The sequence below is a fragment of the Hermetia illucens genome, chromosome 4, assembly GCF_905115235.1.
Source record: "Hermetia illucens chromosome 4, iHerIll2.2.curated.20191125, whole genome shotgun sequence".
NCBI lineage: Eukaryota > Metazoa > Arthropoda > Insecta > Diptera > Stratiomyidae > Hermetia > Hermetia illucens.
Window position 1 is genome coordinate 119547494 of NC_051852.1, and position 21033 is coordinate 119568526.

A 21033-nucleotide genomic window follows, 5' to 3' on the forward strand; every position below is an offset into this window, starting at 1 on the left:
TAGTAGAAAAAGAAGATGAGGCAGATTCTGCCTGAGATGGGGCGATGACGTAGGTCAGGACACCAAACAGCTTTTAGGGATATCGAATTGGTGGACCTCGGCGTAAAACTGGGATGTTTGGAGTTCCTTATTAAAGCAGGCCTAGACCGGATACCGGTCGTTGCGCCATAGATGATGATGATTATTCCGGAAAGACTCTGTGGTATAAACTACTTAGGAGAATGCAATATGGCGTGGGCACTTCAGATGCATATACAGCTTCGTTTTATTATTTTGATTTCTTGAAAAATTATCATAATCATTTATTATTATCAGTTTTACCGCTATTGCATGCTTGAATACGCAGAACAGTGCATCACTCGATCAGTGGCTCTATAGATGGCCGTGTACCCAATATAATTTGCGAAGTGAAACTGGATTTGTTATCGTTGAAAACTTTCGGCAATTCAGCTATGCTCCATGTATCGAAAATCAAAAGAACTAAGTTTGGTCAGTTCACTTGTAAAATAGAACCTGTTGGTTCAGCCCGGACTCAAGGTCGAAAAACCTCTGAGGACTGTGATTTCGAGAATGCGTCCGATGAGAATTATGACCATCAACTAGCGCTTCATTGCCAGCTTGCGATGAGTTACGAAATTGAAGCTGGGGTGCTCGGCCAATTACACGCGACGAATTCATTCCCCCGCCGCCATATATTGCAGGGATCTAATGATCGGGGAAGAATCAAGCGGAAAAGCTTCGAGGGCGGTACTTTTGTACGTTCCAAAGCTTACCTGGTAGAATGAAAAGATGCTCCCAACAGTTCAGAATCGACTACGCCGAAATGTCCTCTAATTTTCAATTGATTTTGTTTAAACACCTGATAGAGGTAAATAACGACGAAACTGGCAGCGCTAAAACAGATCCGGTAAGCGCGATATGAAAAATAAGTGACCTTCCATGTAGGATAAAGACTTGAAAGGCAAATTAGTTATTATTATTCAAGAAAATTTCATCCATACTTGATAAAAAATATCATTTGTTTATTAGTGCCTTTGATATAAAATATCATATATTAACAAATCGCTCCGGAGCCATATATCTCGTTCCAATCCACGTACTGCTGCAGATCACTTTGAGAAACACTAGCACGTATTCGATTTAACGCTTTGCGGAAATCATTCAAATCGATGGGTCGCACCTGTGGAGCAGTGAAACAAATTGGTGGGTGACTGCTATAAATTAATTAATTTACACATCATTACCTCATTTTCATTAAAATACAATATTTCTGTTGGTGGTATTGAACGAATTGGCTCCATTGAAGCTTCTCGACAAAGGGACTCCATGTCAGCTCCTGAATAGCCATTGGCGAGCAATCCAATGGATTCGATATCTGCATCACTTAACGAGTGCCGTACGGAACGCAATAAATTTCTCAATATTTGTAAACGAGCCTGACGGGTTAGAGATTTTACAGTTCACGCCACATTGTTTGTAATTTTAAGTCAATTCAAACTAACAATGGGTGTCATATATGTTTCGTTTATCAATAGATATTATTTTTGCAGATTCATAGAAATTATTGTTGATAATAAATTGTCTGCATTTCCTATTTCAATTTAATGATTTCGCTTAATTAGATTCAATTTTATGTGATATTAGTGCCAGAATACTTTCAGAGCATGGGTCGTTGATTTAAGTATGCAATTCTTAGTTCCCTCACTCTTCATTTTACAACCAACAACATAACTAAGACAGTTACTAATCGAGACTTTTTTGATATTTTACCGTAGAAAACCATTTCACATCCCCCTTTTGCATACTGGGGATCGCAATTTAAAGTAACACATCAGAGGTGGGGATTCCAGGAGGACTGAATGCAGAAGGAACAAATCAAGTGGACAAGGGCACGAAACTTCATATCCTTGAGGTAAGGACTCGGCAACCGGGTCCATGACCCATGCGGTTAATGGATTGATGTGTCGATGTGTCGATGGCGTTTAGATGGCCTTTTTGGGTTTGTTCATTCATCCAAAAAGCCATAAACAGCTGTGAATGCCTCATACTCGCAGCCATTTTTCTCGCGCATTTCGCATTTACCGTAGACGAAATTTCGAACAATGCGTTGGGAGTCGAATCTCCTGTGTCTTCTTTTCCGCCAAATTGCGTGTCGACAGATACATATAACCAACTCAAACAATTCATGATGAATTTACCTCTGCTTTGACGAACGAAACCGTCAGTAAATACTTTTTTGAAATTGGGTATTCGCCATTAAGTAGATAGCGTAGTAAGTGGTAGGAAGCGCCGCACGGATAAAGTATACGTAACAGTTATTGGCCACCTCAAGTCATCCATTCAGTTGCATGCAGTTCAAAAGGAGTTGTCTGCTCTCCATTGGGACATGAAGAAATCTAATGCTGAGGTTCTCGTTCGCTGTCAAGATGTAATTCACCGTTATCCGACGGGTTCTGTTTTTACTATGCTGTCAAAAGCAGCAATCGACACCGTCTAGCAGCCAAACGGGACATTTGTACCTTATCGATATATCTGTGGTTACTCACGGACATAACACCAGGTACACTACACCATCGACGTATGAACTGTACGTTGCGAATGGTTGGATAATTAGGACGTTCGAACAACAGTTGCTGTCCGTAACTTTAGGCTTCCAGCGGAATCTTCCTTGGAAATTTTGTGTTGCCAATGTATCCTCCTCCCCGATCGGAACCCAATGAAAAACATTGAGGACGCTTTAACGGGATTAGTCGGCAAACTGATCCTAAGTAAAATAGTTTTATTGAGGGCTTGGCCCGTGAGGATGAGTTTTTAGTGATGACGTTTGGGTTACGAAATGCCGCTCAGTCCTAACGGCGATTTATGGACGAGACGACATTTTGGTTTCATCGGAAAATCCGGACACACATGACGTATTCAGTGCTCTTGTGATTAATGTCACGAAGTACATTTTAGGTGCTCAGGAAATGGAGTTCCTCGCTTACACTAACAACAGAGGGAGTTGCACCAACGAAGTTGTGAGTAGAGGCGCCACGTAATTTTTCTCAACCAAGCTCCGAAAGTTTCTCGGAGCACTGAACTACTGCCGCTGTTTTAGGCCAAATGCTGCGAATGTGCAAGCCCGACTTAATGATATATTGTGCAGACAATCAAAAAATGACAACGGGATGATCAATTCAACTGACCTCATCAACCGAGCATTCAAAGAGTGTCGCGAAAGCATGGATACCGCTAGATTGTTAGTCTAGTATGAACCAAACAGACTTTTAGCTCTGGTTACTCATGCGTCCGACGTGATGATTGGTTGCCGATCGCCTATTTGCAACGAAAGATGCCGAAGTTGAACAAATTACTTTGCCGGCAGGTTCGACCTTTTAGTAATATTTCGCAGCTTTCGGCGCAACGCCATGGCAAACGTATTACCTTGGATGGAAGAGATATTTTTGTCGACGAATTTCGACTCGAAAGAATTTGCTTACGAGCAACCTTGAGACATGGAGTTGCAGGACTTGGTGGTTAAAGTCGCCCTTGGAGCTTGGAGCTATTACTAACAAAGGCTCAAATTTATGGCGAGATAATCATCCCTGAAAGCGTGCTTTTTTCATCGGCATTCACGCTCTGGATCTAGTGCCACCCTTCGACCAATTTCGAGGAGATTTGTACAGCTTAGGATACATAGAGACATTCGGCTTTTGTGTGCAGCGTTAGCGTTCGAAAGTTTGGAAGCATATTAAAAATGCCATCTAACCGTTTACGGCGCACAACAAAAGATTCCAACAGGTTCGTATTGAATTCGTCGGACCATTCACATACTCAGATGGTTTCTGATACCGCCTCACCATGCTTACAGGTTTTCACGGTGGCCTAAGGTCTGCCCGTTAAAGGACCAATCGTTTGCTCAAGCATTCTAATCAACTTGATTTTCTCGCTATGGTGCAATGAGCACTCTCACCAACGATCAAGGTGCACAATCTAAATCCCCCTTGTCGCTAATGAGTCACACGGCTTGCAGTCATACCCATAACAAACCTATCATCCGACGTCTAACCCAGCGAACGAACGGTGGCACCGGTCGCTGAAAGCGTCTCTGATGTGCTATGAAGACAAAGCAAACTGAGTTCAGCTGTTACGTACCATGTTAATTGGCATACGAAATAATGCTGGGGAGGACCTAGTGTTCGGAAGGTTACTTTGGTTGCCCGGTGAGTGATTTGTCAACAGGAGCGAGTTCCTTAATAGCCTGCGGGAGCACATATGATAACTTCGACTACGCCCAATTCTTTATCGTAACAACGCGATTCGTGCGTAAAGACCTAGGCTCTTGTTCGCGCGTTTTGGTGCGGCCGGCGCCGTTAAAAAATCGTTGACCCAGCCATATACCAGCCCGTATCATGTCGTTAAAGTGCTGGCAACCGCAATCTACACGGTTGAAGTTAATCGGAAGCAGGTGAATGTAGCCAATAAAAATGATTCAATCAAATATCGTTCCAATTGTCCTCACCTGCCGTCGGCGGGAGGCAGCCCGCTGACTTGTGCTAAGCTCGTTCGTTCAGGCTCCGGTCTTGTTTCCAGATATTGTTGGAACGGAGCCGTCTGGTACGCCAGTCAGTTTGTTGCAGTCATCTAACTTGCGGACTGGTATTGTGTACCGCCAAACTCGTCCGGCAACAGCGAGGCGGCATGTAATGTTTACGACAGCAGTCACTGTGCAGAATTTCCGCTCTATGAGGTACGAGCGCATAGCCATCACCACTGACTGTACTCCTTGTAATGACTCAATTGGATTTGCGATGATCAGACGACCATCCTGAGTGGCCGGAGACAACCAAGAGGGAATGCGAGGGCGTTCTTTGAGCATTTTGATCTCTCACCTGTCATTTTACAAAAATGCACGTGTCCTTGCCGGTGCGTGGGTCTTCGCCGGATCCTGAAAAATACTTAAGCATGGGGATTCGCGTGCACCTATCGAAATGTTCAGCACGCGCCCTAAATCTAGAAATAAAAGAAAAGTTTAGAAAAAGTCGAACGAAGCTGTAAAACTCCGGACCCAAGCGGCGCCAGCGAAAAGGAGGATCACATCCTCCATTATGTTCCCCTTGCCTCTGATATTTTTTGTGAGGCGCGGCATCTGAGGTTCCCCCCTTCGTTAACATCCTCAGACCATAATTTTGGAAGATGCCCCTTATATTTATAAGTTTTGCGGAACTAGGGAGGAGTAGGATAAAAAGAAATCCTCAAGTCGGAAGTGTATAGAGATAGTTCATTGCAGAGTATACTTTTATAATAATGAGATTGAAGTTACTCCATTTAACGAAGAAATAAACAGAATCAAACGAAACAAAAATATAAAATGATAAAATAATAAATTATAGGAATGGCGAAAAGTAATATATAAAATAATAAAAAAAAACAAAAACAAAAGGAAAAATAATAAATAAAAGGAAATCAAAACTAAAATTCAATCATCTAGAATGATGTTAGGTAATAAGATAATAACAAAAGGATAAATAAAATTCAAAAAAAGAAGAAATATGCACAAATTCTGGCCCTCCCCAAAGGTGAAGTTCCCTTTACAAAATCCCACGCCCTCCATTCGTCCAAGGGCACATTCAAAAGCAAGGAAAAGAACAATGATTGCAATTGAAACTTTTCTCAATAACCGCAGATGTATAATCAACGGAATCCAGCAGAGATATCCGGTGCTTACCAGCCATCAGTAATATAATACAAATACTATTCACTGTAGATTCCCATTCTTTTATATGCTGCCACACCGTTTATACCTCAACGGTATCATCGTCTAGTAGGAGACTATGTAGTAATTCGTCGGCAATCGTGGCGCCGCCTTTTAACCTGACATTCTCATCGTGATGGACGTTTTCAGTACGGAGGGAGTACTGCAGAGGTCATTGGTTACTCAACGCCAGAGGCGCACGAAGCAAGAATAGAAAATTGAAACGCGATTGAGGCATGGCAGCTTTCTGATACTAGTGGCGCATGGTTTCAGTTATATATCTGTTTCCAATGTAATTAAAAGTTGTTTGAATTCCAAAATAGTGTACGTATTTGCATGGTTTATTCTAGTAAGAACTTCACCAATGAAGTCCACACACTCAATTTGCAAATAAAATTAGAGTTGTTGTCTCGGTTGAAATCAGGCGAGGTTTCAAACGGTCGTTATAATTTATTCATTCATATTGGATTTTTGGCTTTATATATCGGAGCCAACAACAGAAAAACCCGCTTTCGGGGCAGAGGCAGAGCTGAGTCAACGTCTATTGATTTTTGCGTCTGCCCTGACAAACGAAACCACCAACAAACAGATACATTTTCGTAAAAATAACACATGTTAGAAAGGGAAGGGGAAATTGGAGAATTTAGCCTGGATTCAGCTTTATGTCCAGATATTTAAGTTCCTTCTTTATTATGACTCTGCTGTCCGGTACATGCATCTCAACTTCAAAAAATCTTTAGCCAAGACCGAATGCAAAAAATAAATTTGTTTACACAAAACCTTCAATTACTTTCAGGAATCGCTCACCTCTTGCTCTGGTAGAGGAATATAAAGTCTTCTGGTAAATCGTCGCCGAGCTGCTTCGTCCAGTTCTTGCGGACGATTTGTAGCACCTACAATTAAAATCCGTTCTTCTTCAGATGTCATTGCACCGTCCAGTTGAACCAGAAATTCTGTCTAAAATGTCGGATAATGTGCATAAATTAGAATCTTTGGACTATAATTTAGTTACTTCGCCATTGACCTACCTTAATTCTACGAGAACTTTCATGTTCAGTCTCTGATCTCTGACATAAAAGCGAATCAACTTCATCTATGAAAATGACCTAGAAAATTAATAGGATCTATTGATTTTACCTTTAATTCTTTAAAAGGGTTGAAAATAAGTCTATTGTTTTTTTTTCATATACGAGTATGTATACATGCGAATACGATTCTTGTCAACAATGAAAATTCAATTACCGAGGGTTGATTTACGGCTGCCACTGCAAACAAAGCACGGACCATTTTTTCGCCATCGCCGATCCATTTTGATGTCAATGAGGATGCACTAATACTGAAGAACGTAGAGTTAGACTGCGACGCTATACATTTTCCAATCAATGTTTTGCCGGTACCTGGTGGGCCAAACAATAAAATACCCCGTGGTGGCCTTCTGAGGCCAGTGAAAATATCAGGACGGAGCATTGGCCAGACAACGGCTTCCTGAATAGTGGATTTTGCATATTCCAATCCGGCGATGTCATCCCAACCTATCAAAAATATAAATTAATTAAACGTAAATCTAGAAATTAAGATGGAACTCAAGTGCATTTTTCATAAGGTCAATTATGTCCTTTAATACTATTTTAAAAATTATATATAATTCAACTTAACGTTGATTAATGTAATTAATAACTTAAGATAATACTCAATATCATAACCAGAATTGACGTTATATACATAACATGCGGATAAAATTTGCTAAAATAATTTGTGGCTTTCTTTAGGTTTTTCATCCGCCAGATCTACATATATATATATATATATATATATCAGGGCAGGCATATGCGGGCGAAAAACTAGAGGCAGCCTATTTTTTCTCAACAGTACTTCAAACTTTCATTACAAAAAGAATAATAGATGTATTCGGTGTATTCGAGTGGGAAAAATAAATTGGTGGATGTGTTCGATAAAGAAAACTAACCATTATAGAAAAAACTTTCGATCATTGGTGGTAGAGGGTTGCGAGGGAAAACTAGAGCCATCCTACTTTTTCACAACAATGCGCACCTCAAACTTGCATTTTAAAAAAATTGTAGATGCATTCGATATATTCCAGTGACAAAATTGTTCGATTTATTCGATAGTGTAATCAGTGGAAAAAACTTCGACGGAGGGGGTGGGAGAGTCTATTTTATTGTAAATAGTACATGGCTCGGAATAAAAACTAGCGATGTATTCGAGCGAGGAAAAAATAAATGGATATATTCGATAAAGTGCGAAAGCTAGCGAAAAAAAATTCGATCGAGGCTAGCGGAGGTCTACGGGTGAAAAGATCGAGCCAACCTAGATACAAGGTACGTATCTCGAACTTTTATCTGCGAAAAAACCTATCGGTGTATTCGAGAAAGTGCAATCACTATTAAAAAGACATTTTTGTGGAGGGTGGCATCCTGTTGCGAGAGGAAAATCAGCCTATTTTCTTTAATAGTACATACCTTAAAGTTATTTAAAATAAAAACAATTATGGACACTGTATGTATTGTATTCGAGAGAGAATTTTTTAGATATTTTCGATGAAGTGAGGTAGCCCGGGGGGAAATACCTTCCTTTGAGGATGGCACAGAATTGCGGGTGACGAGAAAAAGACGCAGAGCATGCAATATTCTATTGCAATCGCTTCAAGATGCGGAGGACCAAGATTCCGAGCATCTTCTGGTGGAGTGCATGCTTCAGTCAGAAGACAAATGGCAGGAATTAGTGTCATTCTTAACTAAGGTTAAAAAAGAACCCCGTATAGCGGAAAAGAAGAGACGAGCGAACAGCCATACAGGAATGACAGTATAATTGCAAGCCGGCCCCGTGAAATAATATCTAACAACAGTTCCGCGGGGTGATCGGTTGAAGGATGCATGGGTGTGGTTTAGCACGTAGGTGCGGATTTACGTCCGCAAATCGTGGACGTCAGTAGTTTCTGCTGATGTCTTTGGAAGATTCTACATTCTGGTTTGCCCAAAAACACACCGTTGCGTGTGCTCGTTACTTACACCCGTTTAGTGCCAACATGGGCAACTATACTAGACAGGCAACGTTGAGCTCGGGGACAAACGCCACAAACAGCTTTTGCGCCATATGCGTACTTTGGGCGGCAAGAACGTCAGTGATGATATTCTGCGCATAAAGTAACTCGATTTGCTGCCACTGCAGACATGCCGACTGCTATTGCTTATTAAAAAGCAGAAGCTGGAGGAACTCGTCGCAGTCGCTGTCACTTTGGAAAATAAAAGTGAAAAAATTTAGATTGTAAGAAATTTCTTTATTTTTAACAATAAATATCCAGTTTTCTTCTTTATCGTTCGCTTATATCCTATTCTTAAATTATCTTGGATGTACGTACATCTACTATGGTATATTATGATCGTTCTTATCCTTGAATCCTTGAAAACTCTAGAATTTACCGCCTCGTCATTTGTGGCACATTGTTCGAGCAAAGAGCCTACTTTGAGTTTCAGCTGACTGACGCCGTACGAGCAATCAGATAGACCATTCCGTGATCAGAAATAGGTTGAGGAGCTGACTTCTAGATGTGCGTAACAAGAGAAGTGCTGACATCGGCTTCGAAAGGGATCACCATCTAATGGTTACCTACGTTCGCTTGCGTGTTGCGTCTGCCACTTCTCGCAGGATTGAAGAAGTGTAACCTCCTAACCTCAACATCGACCACCTGTATGACCCAGCTGTCGCTCGATAGTGGGAAAGCTCGGACGGCAGATCTACTGTGTTACTTACCTGAGAATATCGATGAGCATTGGGTGGTCATCAAAAGTGCTTTTTTCTCAAGTGATACATAGGCTACTGCAGAATCGTGGCAACGGATCGAGGATAGGAAGGTATTGAAGGCTCTACGAGCCTGCCACCGATGTCTCGAACTCCGATACCGAGGAAAATCCCGAGGAGTTCAGCGTAGGATACACCGTGATAAAAGAGAATTTGCTATTACACTGGTCAGAGAAACGGAATATGCTGCAGATCGCAATGATTTCAGTAATGCATACCGCAATAGAAAGAGCTTGTTGGTGGTCGCAAAGCTATCGATGGTCCGATGATCCACAAGGCATTTAACTTTGCAACAATTCTTAACTGTATCACATCCGGTGAAGTTCTTTCTTTTATGGACTTGATCGACAGAGGGTTTCCGCTCCAATGGATCATTTTGGAACAGTGCGCGGAGTATAGATGTTCGCTGCACTTGCACTCCGGAGAAACTAATAGCTATTAACAGAGCGACATATAATGGCCCAAATTGTCACGTGCTCGACCGAAGTAAAACCTCGGAGAATTTTGAGGTTGAAAGCGGAATCCGCGAGGATTGTATTCAGTCACCGATATTATTTCTTCTTGTTATCGACGCTCTTCATGCTGCTTTGTCCGGAGAACGTGGAAGAATCCAATGGACGATGACATTTTTCCTCAAACACCTTAACGACCCAGATGACATTTGCTTGCTCTCTCGTCGGGTCATGGACGTTGGCCAAATGGCTCTGGATTTGAAAAGAGAGCCAAGTAGAGTTGGACTGAAGATAAACATCAACAAAACTAAGGTTCTCAGTCTCACGTGTCATCGCATTTACCCTATCTGCATTAAAGGGCAGAGCATCGAAAGCGACAATCAATTTGTATACCTAGGAGGCGTGGTTTCTGCCAACGGTGGCACCAAACTGGATGTTGCCCGAAGCATTAAAGCCGTTAGATCCGCTTTCGCTGCCCTGTCTAAAATCTGTAAATGCAGTTATCTCAAAACCAACATCAAGTTGAGACTGTTTTGTGCTAGTGTTCTTTAAGTGTTGCTATATAGAAGAAAGTAGCACATAGAAAGTGAGTTTCACTGTTATCCAAAAGCTATAAGCTTTCGTCAATACCTTTTTGCGTTGTACCATAGGAGACATGCCACTCGTACAGATTGTGATCGGAAGACGGAGGTGGCAGTACATAGGTCACACTTTAAATGAACGAACGATGGTTGACGCGCTATAGCCCACCAAGATGTGAATAGGGTAAGTGCCTGACTCTCCGCTCCTTTATAAAGTTTGGGCTAACTCCCAAATGCTGCACTTGATAAAAAAGCTGTGGTGCGCTGTTTTGATGTCACAAACTCCTGTGGTCAAAGGGTAGTATAGGTCCCGGGGCGAAAGGTGGATTGGTATCCACGATGGAGCATAAAACCTGGGAAATGCCTGCTGAACCAACACCAACAGCTCTACTACCAAACCCTATCTCCACCTCCACGTGGTGACCGCTGGGAGCTCTTTCTTGACGAAAAGCTGCAGACGGAGAAGGATGAAGGCGAGTCTCCCGCGCCTAAAAACGGGACAAATTGTACCAACTGGTCCTCCAGGTTGGGGGTTGGGTAGGGCTGACAACCCTACACGGAAAACAACCTGTTACGAAGCCACAACAGGAGCCTCGGATAGGACGGATTTTAAAACGACGGACCCGGCAACGACAAAGGAACAACGATTTGCGCATTTTCTCATGGAACGTGCGCTCCCTGTACAGAGATGAAGCTGATAAGCAGCTAGCCGATACCCTGTCCCAATATAGGGCTGATGTAACATCGTTGCAAGAGATGCGATGGACAGGGACCGGTTTCCTGGAGAAGAGCCACTACACCATATATTATAGCGGTCATCCAGTAAACCATGTGCTCGGAGTAGGTTTCTTAGTCAGCCAAAAAATGAAACCTGCTGTTATCGGCTTTGAAAGCATAAGCGAACGGCTATGCACTCTGCGCTTCCGAGGCAAGTTTAGAAATATAAGCCTCATTAACGTTCACGCCCCTACAGAGGAGACTGCAGAGTCGGAGAAGGATACCTTCTACGAGGCAGTAGAAAGAACCCTCGAAGCCTGTCCCAGATATGATATCAAAATCATACTTGGGGATTTTAACAGCCAAGTAGGGAAGGAGCCCGTATTCAGGCGATACGTTGGCTCCCATAGCTTACACGAAAAAACAAATGATAACGGACTGCGGACTATTCAATTAGCAGGGTCACACGAAATGGTTGTTGGAAGTACCTGGTTTGCGCGGAAAACGGTCCACAAACATACGTGGGCCTCTCCAGACGGGACCACTTTCAACCAAATTGACCACGTGTTGATCGAACGCCGCCACCTCTCAGCCTTGATGAATGTCAGAACATATAGGGGGGCCAATATAGACTCGGATCACTATCTCGTTGGCATGGTGCTCCGAGCTCGAATAACAATACCACCTAGAATCCCCTCTGATAATCAGGTGAGAGTGAACACTGAAGCCATCCACAACCCTCCGCGACACCTATAAGAGGGAAATGGATGCCGCAATAACCGCAGTTAATAGAGGACCTGGAGATGAAGCATCAACTAATGATCTTCACAACCACCTGAAGAACGTTATCATGGATACGGCCACAAATATACTTGGCCCCAGCCGCAAAAGGAGTCGGAACGGCTGGTTTAACGATGAATGTAAGCTAGCAACGGAACGGAAGAATGCCGCATACCGAGTAATGTTGCATTCTCAAAGAACGCGGGCACGCGCAGAGACTTATCACGAACTCCGTCGAGCGGAGAAGCGACTTTACAGACGGAAAAAGGAAGCCTGGGAGAACCAACAAGTCTGTGAACTAGAAAAGTACAGGGAGCAACCGCACCAGGCGCGGAAGTTTTACCAACAAGTCAGCAGGATGAAGCCTTATACACCTCGATGCTCATCCTGCCGAGACAAAGAGGGAAATCTGATTTCCGACAGAATGGGCATATTAGAGCGATGGGTTGAGTACTTTGATGAGCTACTGAACAACCAGAACATCGGCGAGTTGGAGGTCCCGCCAAATGAAGACGACGGACAAATACTGCCACCACCAAGTTTAGGAGAAACAGTCCGTGCAATTCATCGGCTAAAAAACCATAAGTCGCCAGGAGCCGATGGAATTACAGCCGAATTGGTTAAATATGGAGGCGACCAGTTAGACCAAGTGGTTCATCAACTTGTGCTCAAGGTATGGGACAGCGAATCAATGCCTGACGATTGGCAACGAGGCATTATCTGTGTCATACATAAAAAGGGGGATATCACACAGTGCAGCAATTATAGAGGTATCACGTTGCTGAGTACCATCTATAAGATATTCTCCACTATCTTGCTAGGCCGGATAGCCCCATACGCCCAGAACATCATTGGCCCATACCAAAGAGGCTTCACTCCAGGCAAATCAGCAACAGATCAGATTTTCTCTCTGCGGCAGGCGATCGAAAAACTGTTGGAATATGGACAACAGTTGCACCATCTGTTCATCGACTTTAAAGCCGCCTATGATAGCATAGCCAGGGTAAAACTGTACACGGCCATGAGAGAATTTGGTATCCCGACGAAATTAATAAGACTGACTAGGCTGACCCTGACCAATGTGCGAGGCCAGATAAAAGCAGCAGGATCACTCTCAAGACCATTCGACATCAACAACGGTCTACGACAAGGGGATGCGCTATCATGCGTCCTCTTTAACCTGGCCCTCGAGGAAGTGATCCGTGATGCTGAGGTGAATGCAAGAGGTGCGATCCTCTTCAATTCCACCCAACTACTGGCCTATGCTGACGATATCGACATCTTGGGAAGAACCACCCGAGACGTGCAAACTGCCTTCATCCAGATCGAGCAGGCGGCGCGAGATCTTGGGCTGCACATCAATGAAGGCAAGACAAAATATATGGTGGCAACGTCAGCACCGAAGACGAATCAACCAACAACATCAAACCGCACTGGTCAAACACAAACACGAACAAGAATAAGGATAGGGGAATACAACTTTGAGACCGTTGACAATTTCTCCTATCTAGGGTCGAAAATCACAACCGATAACAACTACGATGATGAAATTCGCGCTCGGTTGTTGTCAGCCAACAGAGCCTATTTCAGCTTACAAAGACTGTTCCGCTCGAAACGTCTCACCATAGGGTCAAAGCTCTTACTGTACAAGACTATGATCTTGCCAGTCCTCATGTATTCCTCGGAAACTTGGGTTCTTAGCAAGAAAAATTGCGAACTCTTGGCCGCGTTCGAGAGAAGAATCCTCCGAAGAATTTTTGGCCCCCTACATGAGGATGGACGATTCCGTAGCCTACACAATGACGAAATCTATGAGCGATACCATGACCGTCCGGTTGTGGATAAACTCCGGCTCAATAGGTTACGGTGGGCGGGTCACTTAATCCGTATGGATGAAGATGATCCCACCCGGAAAGTCTATAAGGGCAATATCTATGGTAGGAAAAGAAGACGAGGCAGACCCTGCCTAAGATGGAGCGATGGCGTGGGCCAGGACGCCAGACAGCTTTTGGGGATATCGAATTGGTGGACCTCGGCGCAAAACCGGGATGTCTGGAGTTCCTTATTAAGGCAGGCCTAGACCGGATACCGGTTGTTGCGCCGTTGATGATGATGAAACTCCTAACACCGTGACTGCTGTTATGAGAGCAGAGAGGCAGAGTCTAACCGGCTCGGATTTTCAAAGCCAGCTCGTAGCATTCACGAAGGAAAGGAGCTCTTCCACCCTCCAGCCAGAAATCCCTCTGAGGTCCCCAAAGAATGGTTTGCCCAGTGCCCGTAGCCTGACTCTAGCTAGAGCTGGGCAATTGCCGAAAAAGTTCATGAGGGTTTCCCTTCCTTCTCCGCAGCTTCGGCAATGCTAATTGTAGGGGTAGGGTGTGCCGAGTCTGACGGCATAGTCTCCGACCCACCGACCGTATATAGTTCAAATTGCATTTCTTCGAAGATTGATGTAATTTTTTTGAATAATATTATTATTTATTTCCACTTTTTCAATAAACTTACCAACCGGTTTAAGTTTCGACATAATTTCATTACTAATCAGTTCCACCATCTTAGGCTCGATATTCCTCAGTCTTTCATCTGCCACAACGAACTCATCGCCCTCGCCTGCTGTTTGCCCATCGTATGCAAGATTTGCACTCCTAAAATCGATAGAGGTCAATTTGGAGTTGTTTTATCTCAGGCCCCGAGAGGAGGCTGATGTACTTACCCTTCAGGAGCATTTTTGACGGGTGGAATGAATTTACTTTGAACTGTCCGACGTGCCCCCAAAGATTTCTTGGATGCTCCATAGGAGAACAATGGCTGGTGTTGGTAACCTTTTTGCTGCTGTTGATTATGTTGGGCTGTGTAGCCAGTGGAAGTGAAGTTTTGATTGGACGGAGGTGATTGCCGGTGATTTTGCCCCTCAAATAGCCTTTGATTGGATATGAAACCGCTGGAAGATGGTTCGACACTGGCTTTATTACCATATTTCTGTGAAAAAATTATAAATGATAAAATTATGCGCAGTATTAGAATATATAGTAAACCAATGACCGTTATTAGTCTCGAGTAAAATATGCAACTTACTCTGAAATTTTGTAGTGTCAGTTCGTCACGAGCAGTTCGAAATGAGCTCACAGTCGGCGGAGGCGGTTCAACGGCCACACCACTCTTTACGGCATTTGTATTCGACCGATCTCTAGGATAAATGGGTGAATCTATATTGGGCTGAAAATCAAGCGGAACTTTTGGGTAGGTTTTAGTTGTCTTCGGATCATCAGCTATCACGGGTCGTTGTGGAATTTCCGAGGGCATAAGGATAGTCGAAACTGACAAACTTTCTTTTTCAAATATTTCATCTGCGAATTGATTACTCCCCGACTTGCATTCATTGAAGGCGTCCACAGCTTCCAATTTACGTTTAGGCGCTTTATCTCCAAAGTTTAGGTGGAAACTTTCTAATTCTACATCAGACACTTCTCTATGTTTGCAATCTTCATATTCGCCTTCGCATTTATTATGGACTCCCTCCGGAAGTCCCCGAGAGCAAATTGTGGTTTTCCACTTAGACAGGTCAACAGGTCTCTTTGATTTCTTCAGCAAGTGGACGACGCGATCCGTGTAGTTATTCACAGATCCTTCTCCGGTGGATGTTACTAAACCTTTATAGCTCTCTAATACATCACCAAGGAACAACGACCCTAATTCTTCGGAGTCTCTGTAAAAGGAACTTTGTACGACATCGTAACGGACATTCAACTTTGCTACTCACTTGGAACTTTCTCGGTGCAGCACGAACGCGGTTTCTCTTAGTAAGTTTGCTCGTTTGAAATTGTCTGTCGTACTTTTCAAGGTTTCGGTAATGTCCTTCATAACATTTACTCCAGCAGAACGTTCAGAATCTTGAGCCTCCGACTCCATCGCGCCGAAATTTCAAAACAAAATACCAAACAGCTGAGCATGGAATTCAACTGTCAAACTGCCCGCCAAGTGGTGAATTTGTCCGGCCGCGTATTGAGTTAGTAGCATTCAATTTTGATTCAATTTGCTCTTCAACTTTGTGGTTGGCTTAATTCAACTCAACTGAAAGGTAAAATATCAACTAATATATTTAGAAGGGGAATTTCCCGTTCGTTTAACATTCACGTTGCCATCCAGAAGGATTTGCGTCAGAATTATTTTAGCACGAAGGAATCAACGGGAAATAAACGGTATGAGTCGAGGAATATAATGAGACAACATAATTATTATTAAATGTAATTCACAGCTTATAGGAATTCACTTATTCTTTTATAAGAAATAGAGTACACAGCATTGGCGAAATTATATAATCACTTACAAAATGTGTATACAGTGTGTCAAAAAATCTTTCGTCTGCTTACCTTTTCCGTGGTTAACTTTTCATAACTAAATAAAAAAGAAAATGTTCAGTTCATTCCCTCAATTTTTCCCTTTTATCTATTCTTCAGAAAGAAAATGAAAAATAAGCACTTCACTCTATTGTTATTAAGAAAAAATTATTACACACCAAAAAAGTATTCGTCTCTATCGTCTCTTGAAATATTACCAGATAATATACTTATCAAAACATTTTGGTGCGTAGTGAGTCCGCGTTGGGTGTAGTCTATTTAGCGTTACTTCTTAGAGCGTTGGAAGTTAATAATTAAGGTATTGCAATATGGGACGAAAGGACCGAAAAACAACTGCAGAAGAGCGAAAAATTGAAAATAATTTATTCAAACAAGATTAAGGGTCAAAGAAATAAGTGAAAGCGTTGATAGACCAGTTACAATCATTAAAAGTATTGTCTACAGGCATTTGAAAACAAGAAAACACTCGAAGGTCTAGCCTACCATAAAAATTAAAGTGAAAAATGACAAATAATGAGAAAAATGAAAAAAATCCTAATTAAAGTGCGCCAAAACAGTTGAGGTGAAGAAATGGGTAGGGAAGATCGTACCGTTTGAAACTGCACAGATATACCGGGCATACAGCTCGCAGGTAATCATAAATCAGTAAAATTAACAAGAAAAAGCTACTTGAGCTCTGAAACTGTATAAGGATTATCTCCTGAGCGTTTGGGAAAAAGTCGTCTTCACAGATAAAACCAAATTCAATATGTTTAAATCGGACGGTAAAATAAAAATATGGAGGAAGCAAAACTGTGAAATAGGCGAGAAATATGTATTTCATATAGTAAAACACGGAGAGGGGTGACTGATGGCTGATCGGATAACGCAAAAGTATAATTAAATTACACGGCACCGAGGGCAGATCCTACCCCAAATCGCTTACCAACTAAACATTAAACATATCGTAGTTCAGTAGCTAGAGTGATTCAAAGACAGAGAAAGTTGGAATACCGAAAGCTGGCACTTCGGGTGTAAAGGTTTTTTAAGCTTTTGTATGAAACAAAATTTTATTAAGATCGGTTCAATGTCTGTCTGTCCGTCTGTCTGTCTGTCACAACCGATTTACTCGGAAGCGGCTGAATCGATTGCCATGAAATTTGGTGGTCTATGTGTCCCTTTACATGCAGCGAATGGCGCCATTTTGTGTTGAGTTTGAAGGGGGCTTCCCACACATGCAAACGGGAGTATACATTTTTTTCGCAGAGTATGGTCATGTCGGGTATCAAATAACTCTTTCATTTAATTAGTACTTTCCGAAGCTGATCTTATTTCTGATATTAGATGAAATATAGGGCAGTGAGAGTTCAAAATGTGTGCCTCAAAAAGTGAAACAGGTCTCGTTCTCAGAACCTATCCAACCGCAAATCAGAAAAAAAACAACAGTGATATCCGAAATTTAAGCCTTAAAATATATCCCGTTCCGTTATCTGCACAAATACAGCGAATAATAGTATATTACCAGGTTTTCGAAAGTTACCGGAAACCCCCCTTAAGTTCACCCTAGAAGTATAGTGGCGAAAGTATAGCTGATAATATAGGATATAATTTTGGGAAGTGTGAATGCAATCTAACTAATATTAACAAAATTATTGGAGGTCAAATTATTGCATTTCATGTAAATTTATTTCATTCTAGGACGTGTAAGATGTCGTCATATATATAAAGTGAAGTTATATGAAAGGTGCGGCCCATGGAGACAGTTCGGTTTTTTTAAGGTTTAGTGTAAAACAAACTGTTTGTTTGTCATACGCACTTTTCTCTAAAGCGGCTAAACGGATCCGAACGAAATTTGGTGGACATATGGGAACTGTGAAATCCTATGCATACAGTGAGTCACATAAATTTAGGTGGAGTTTAAAGGGAGGCTCCCCATACATGTAAAGGGGGGCCGTAAACATTTTTTTCATCAAATATAGTCATGTGGGGTATCAAATGAAAGATCTCAATTAGTCCCAATTAGAAACCGATATTAGTTTTGACATGAATTGTAAGTGCGCGAGTAAAGAGTCAAAATGCACACACTTAAAGCGAGACAGGACTTATTTTCGGAAACTGCCCAACCCAAAAATCCGCTTAGATGAAATCTAGGCCTCAAAATATGTTCCATTCCGAAATCTGTTTAAATAAACTTGCTAATAGTATATTATCCACTTTTAGAAATTGACTGAAAACCGTCCTTAAGTTCATCCTAGGAATACCACACACGCACCAAACTTCATGGAATCCTGGACATTAATGCAAAAGTTATAGTAGTTCAAACTTAGCAACTTCGGGCGAATTTACTGCTTTTAAAGCCATGCAAATAAGTTGCTGATGTCATAATTAACGAGAATAATTAACATTCATTCATTTGATATTTTTGAAAAATCTGTATGCCTTCATAGAAAAATTGGGTATTTGTCAAACATTCAAGACATGCCAAAACAGGGACCCAAAACATAAAGCGTGAAAAAACCAAAACCAACCAAAACCTCTCCACAACCCTCGAACTGCAATATTATTAAGAACTTGCGGGATTACATATGTCAACGATAGGCTTCGCGAAGGTCCCACTGCGAACGACAAACACTTGATGGAACGTCTTTTCGAATAATGAACAAAGATTCCAGTCGAATATTTGCAACGTTTAGTCAAATTCATGCCAATGCCCAGTCAAGGATGTGTATGATTTTAAAAGTCTCCATACGAAGTATTAATTAGTCATTTTTTGAGTTTTTAATGTCATTATTATGATTTTTAGGACTGTCTGGTTTTCACATATGAAAATATAGTTTCTTTTGTTTTTCGCCTTGTGTATTGTATTATAACTTGTTTATTTCGACCGACGGTGTCCGGATTTCAATTTTGTTCACTGTACTCTAGATTGGAATACAGTGTTGTAAGTTAGCCCTGTGAGCTGGGGCTTAAGAACACACTGAAACTCTTCCATACTTGTCGGAAGAGGCGACCAAAACGGAGAGAAATTTTCGGGCTAACAACCTGAAAATTTTGGGACTTTACTGCTACCCAAACGTCAACAACGCCTCGCATAGCGACTCTTGGTACACTTATGGGAATGTGCTTTTGTACTCTGAAAAGCCGAGTGGCAGCAAATGCGAAATCGATGTCGGATTATTTCTGACGGCTACGGCAAAGCACGCTCTCTTGACCTGGCAGCCGGTTTCTGACAAACTTCTAACTGCAAGATATCGGTCCAGGTTCATCACAATTGTGCAGTTCTATGAATCAAGGGTGACTTCCGACATAATGCAAAAAGATGCTTGCCAAAGAAAAATTGTGATTCTGATGGGTGATCTTAATCCCAAAGTGGGTCTTGAAAACTCCTTGCTCGGACATGTAATGGGGAAACACGTTTTTAGCGAACTGTAACGATAATGGTGACAGGTTTCTAGATTTGTGTAGCTTCCACCGCACCGTCATTGGTGGTACATTGTCCAAGCACAGAGCCTGCGATAAGGTCAGTTGGGTTTCAACTCAACGACAATGTATGTAGAAGCAATCAGATTGCCCACAACTGCTTACAACAGCAGTAGATTCAGGAGTTGGCTCCTGAATGTGCATAACAAGAGAGGCACTGACATCGGCTTCGAAAAGGATCACCATTTGATGGTCGCTTACGTTCGCATGCGTGCCGCGTCCGTTAATTCTGGCAGGGTTGGAGAGCTGCGAACTCCAAGTTCAACATGGACCGCTTGTATGCTCTTTTCTCGGGTGCTAAGCAGATCATCGGCAACATCATGAAGGGGCGTCATAAGATCTTTTTGGCCGTGGAAGCGGATTGGTGACCGGACGGGGTTGGAGGTTGTATTGAGCGATGCAAGTGAAGGCGGGTGTGATGCGATTAAATTCCGACAACGTGCGAATCAGGGTGACGGAAGATGACGCAGAATGCCATGATTTCAGAAGCGTATACCGCACCACGAAATAATTGGCATGTGGTCGTAAGTCTTTCAATAGTCCTGTGGCGGACGTTAACAGTGAATTTAACATCCATGATGACGAGTAACTGAAGAAGTGGAAAGAACACTCCTCGTACAGTTTTACCCTGGCAATGCAGTCCTAGGCGGCTTTAAAGTCGATGAAAAGATGATGCAACTGATGTCCATATTCCAACAGTTTTTCTATCACTTGCTGCCGAGAGAAAATCTGATCTGTTGCTGATTTGCCTGGATGGAAGCCTCTTTGGTATGGGCCAATGATGTTCTGGGTGTATGGGGCTATTCGACCTAGCAAGATAACGGAGAATATTTTATAGATGGTACTCAGCAACGTGATACCTCCATCATTGCTGCACTGTGTAATATCCCCCTTTTTATGTATTGAACAAGTAATGCCTCGTTGCCAGTCGTCAGGCTGATTCGTTGTCTCACACCTTGAACATCAGTTGATGAACTGCTTGATGTCAACCAATTTGGCTGTAATTCCATCGGCTCCTGGCGACTTATGATTTAAGCTGGTTGATTGCATGGACTGTTTCTTCTATGCTTGGTGGCGGCATGATTTGTTCGTTGTCTTGAGTTGGCGGGACCTCCAACTGGCCGATATTTTTT

General features: G+C 42.3%; 1 protein-coding gene across 1 annotated transcript; it reads right to left on the reverse strand.

Moving 5' to 3' along the window:
* Positions 1 to 1039: 1039 nt before the first annotated feature.
* On the reverse strand, positions 1040 to 15993 carry LOC119654887 (fidgetin-like protein 1). The gene is made up of 9 exons (XM_038060501.1): positions 15844 to 15993; positions 15159 to 15789; positions 14797 to 15062; positions 14589 to 14728; positions 6977 to 7266; positions 6763 to 6840; positions 6542 to 6691; positions 1245 to 1436; positions 1040 to 1180 (listed from the first exon to the last, which is right to left on the reverse strand). The coding sequence occupies exons 1-9, from the start codon at positions 15990 to 15992 to the stop codon at positions 1055 to 1057; spliced, it is 2022 nt and encodes a 673-aa protein (XP_037916429.1). The 5' UTR covers position 15993; the 3' UTR covers positions 1040 to 1054.
* Between the last annotated feature and the right edge of the window lie 5040 nt (positions 15994 to 21033).

What these genes read in the sequence shown, in the direction of transcription:
- LOC119654887 (XM_038060501.1), bottom strand. Translation starts at nt 15,992, where the DNA reads ATGGAGTCGGAGGCTCAAGATTCTGAACGTTCTGCTGGAGTAAATGTT. An exon ending in CTGCACCGAGAAAGTTCCAA is followed by an intron (nt 15,790 to 15,843) that starts GTGAGTAGCAAA and finishes TTCCTTTTACAG; the next exon opens with AGACTCCGAAGAATTAGGGT. An exon ending in GTCGAAACTTAAACCGGTTG is followed by an intron (nt 7,267 to 14,588) that starts GTAAGTTTATTG and finishes TATTTTTGATAG; the next exon opens with GTTGGGATGACATCGCCGGA.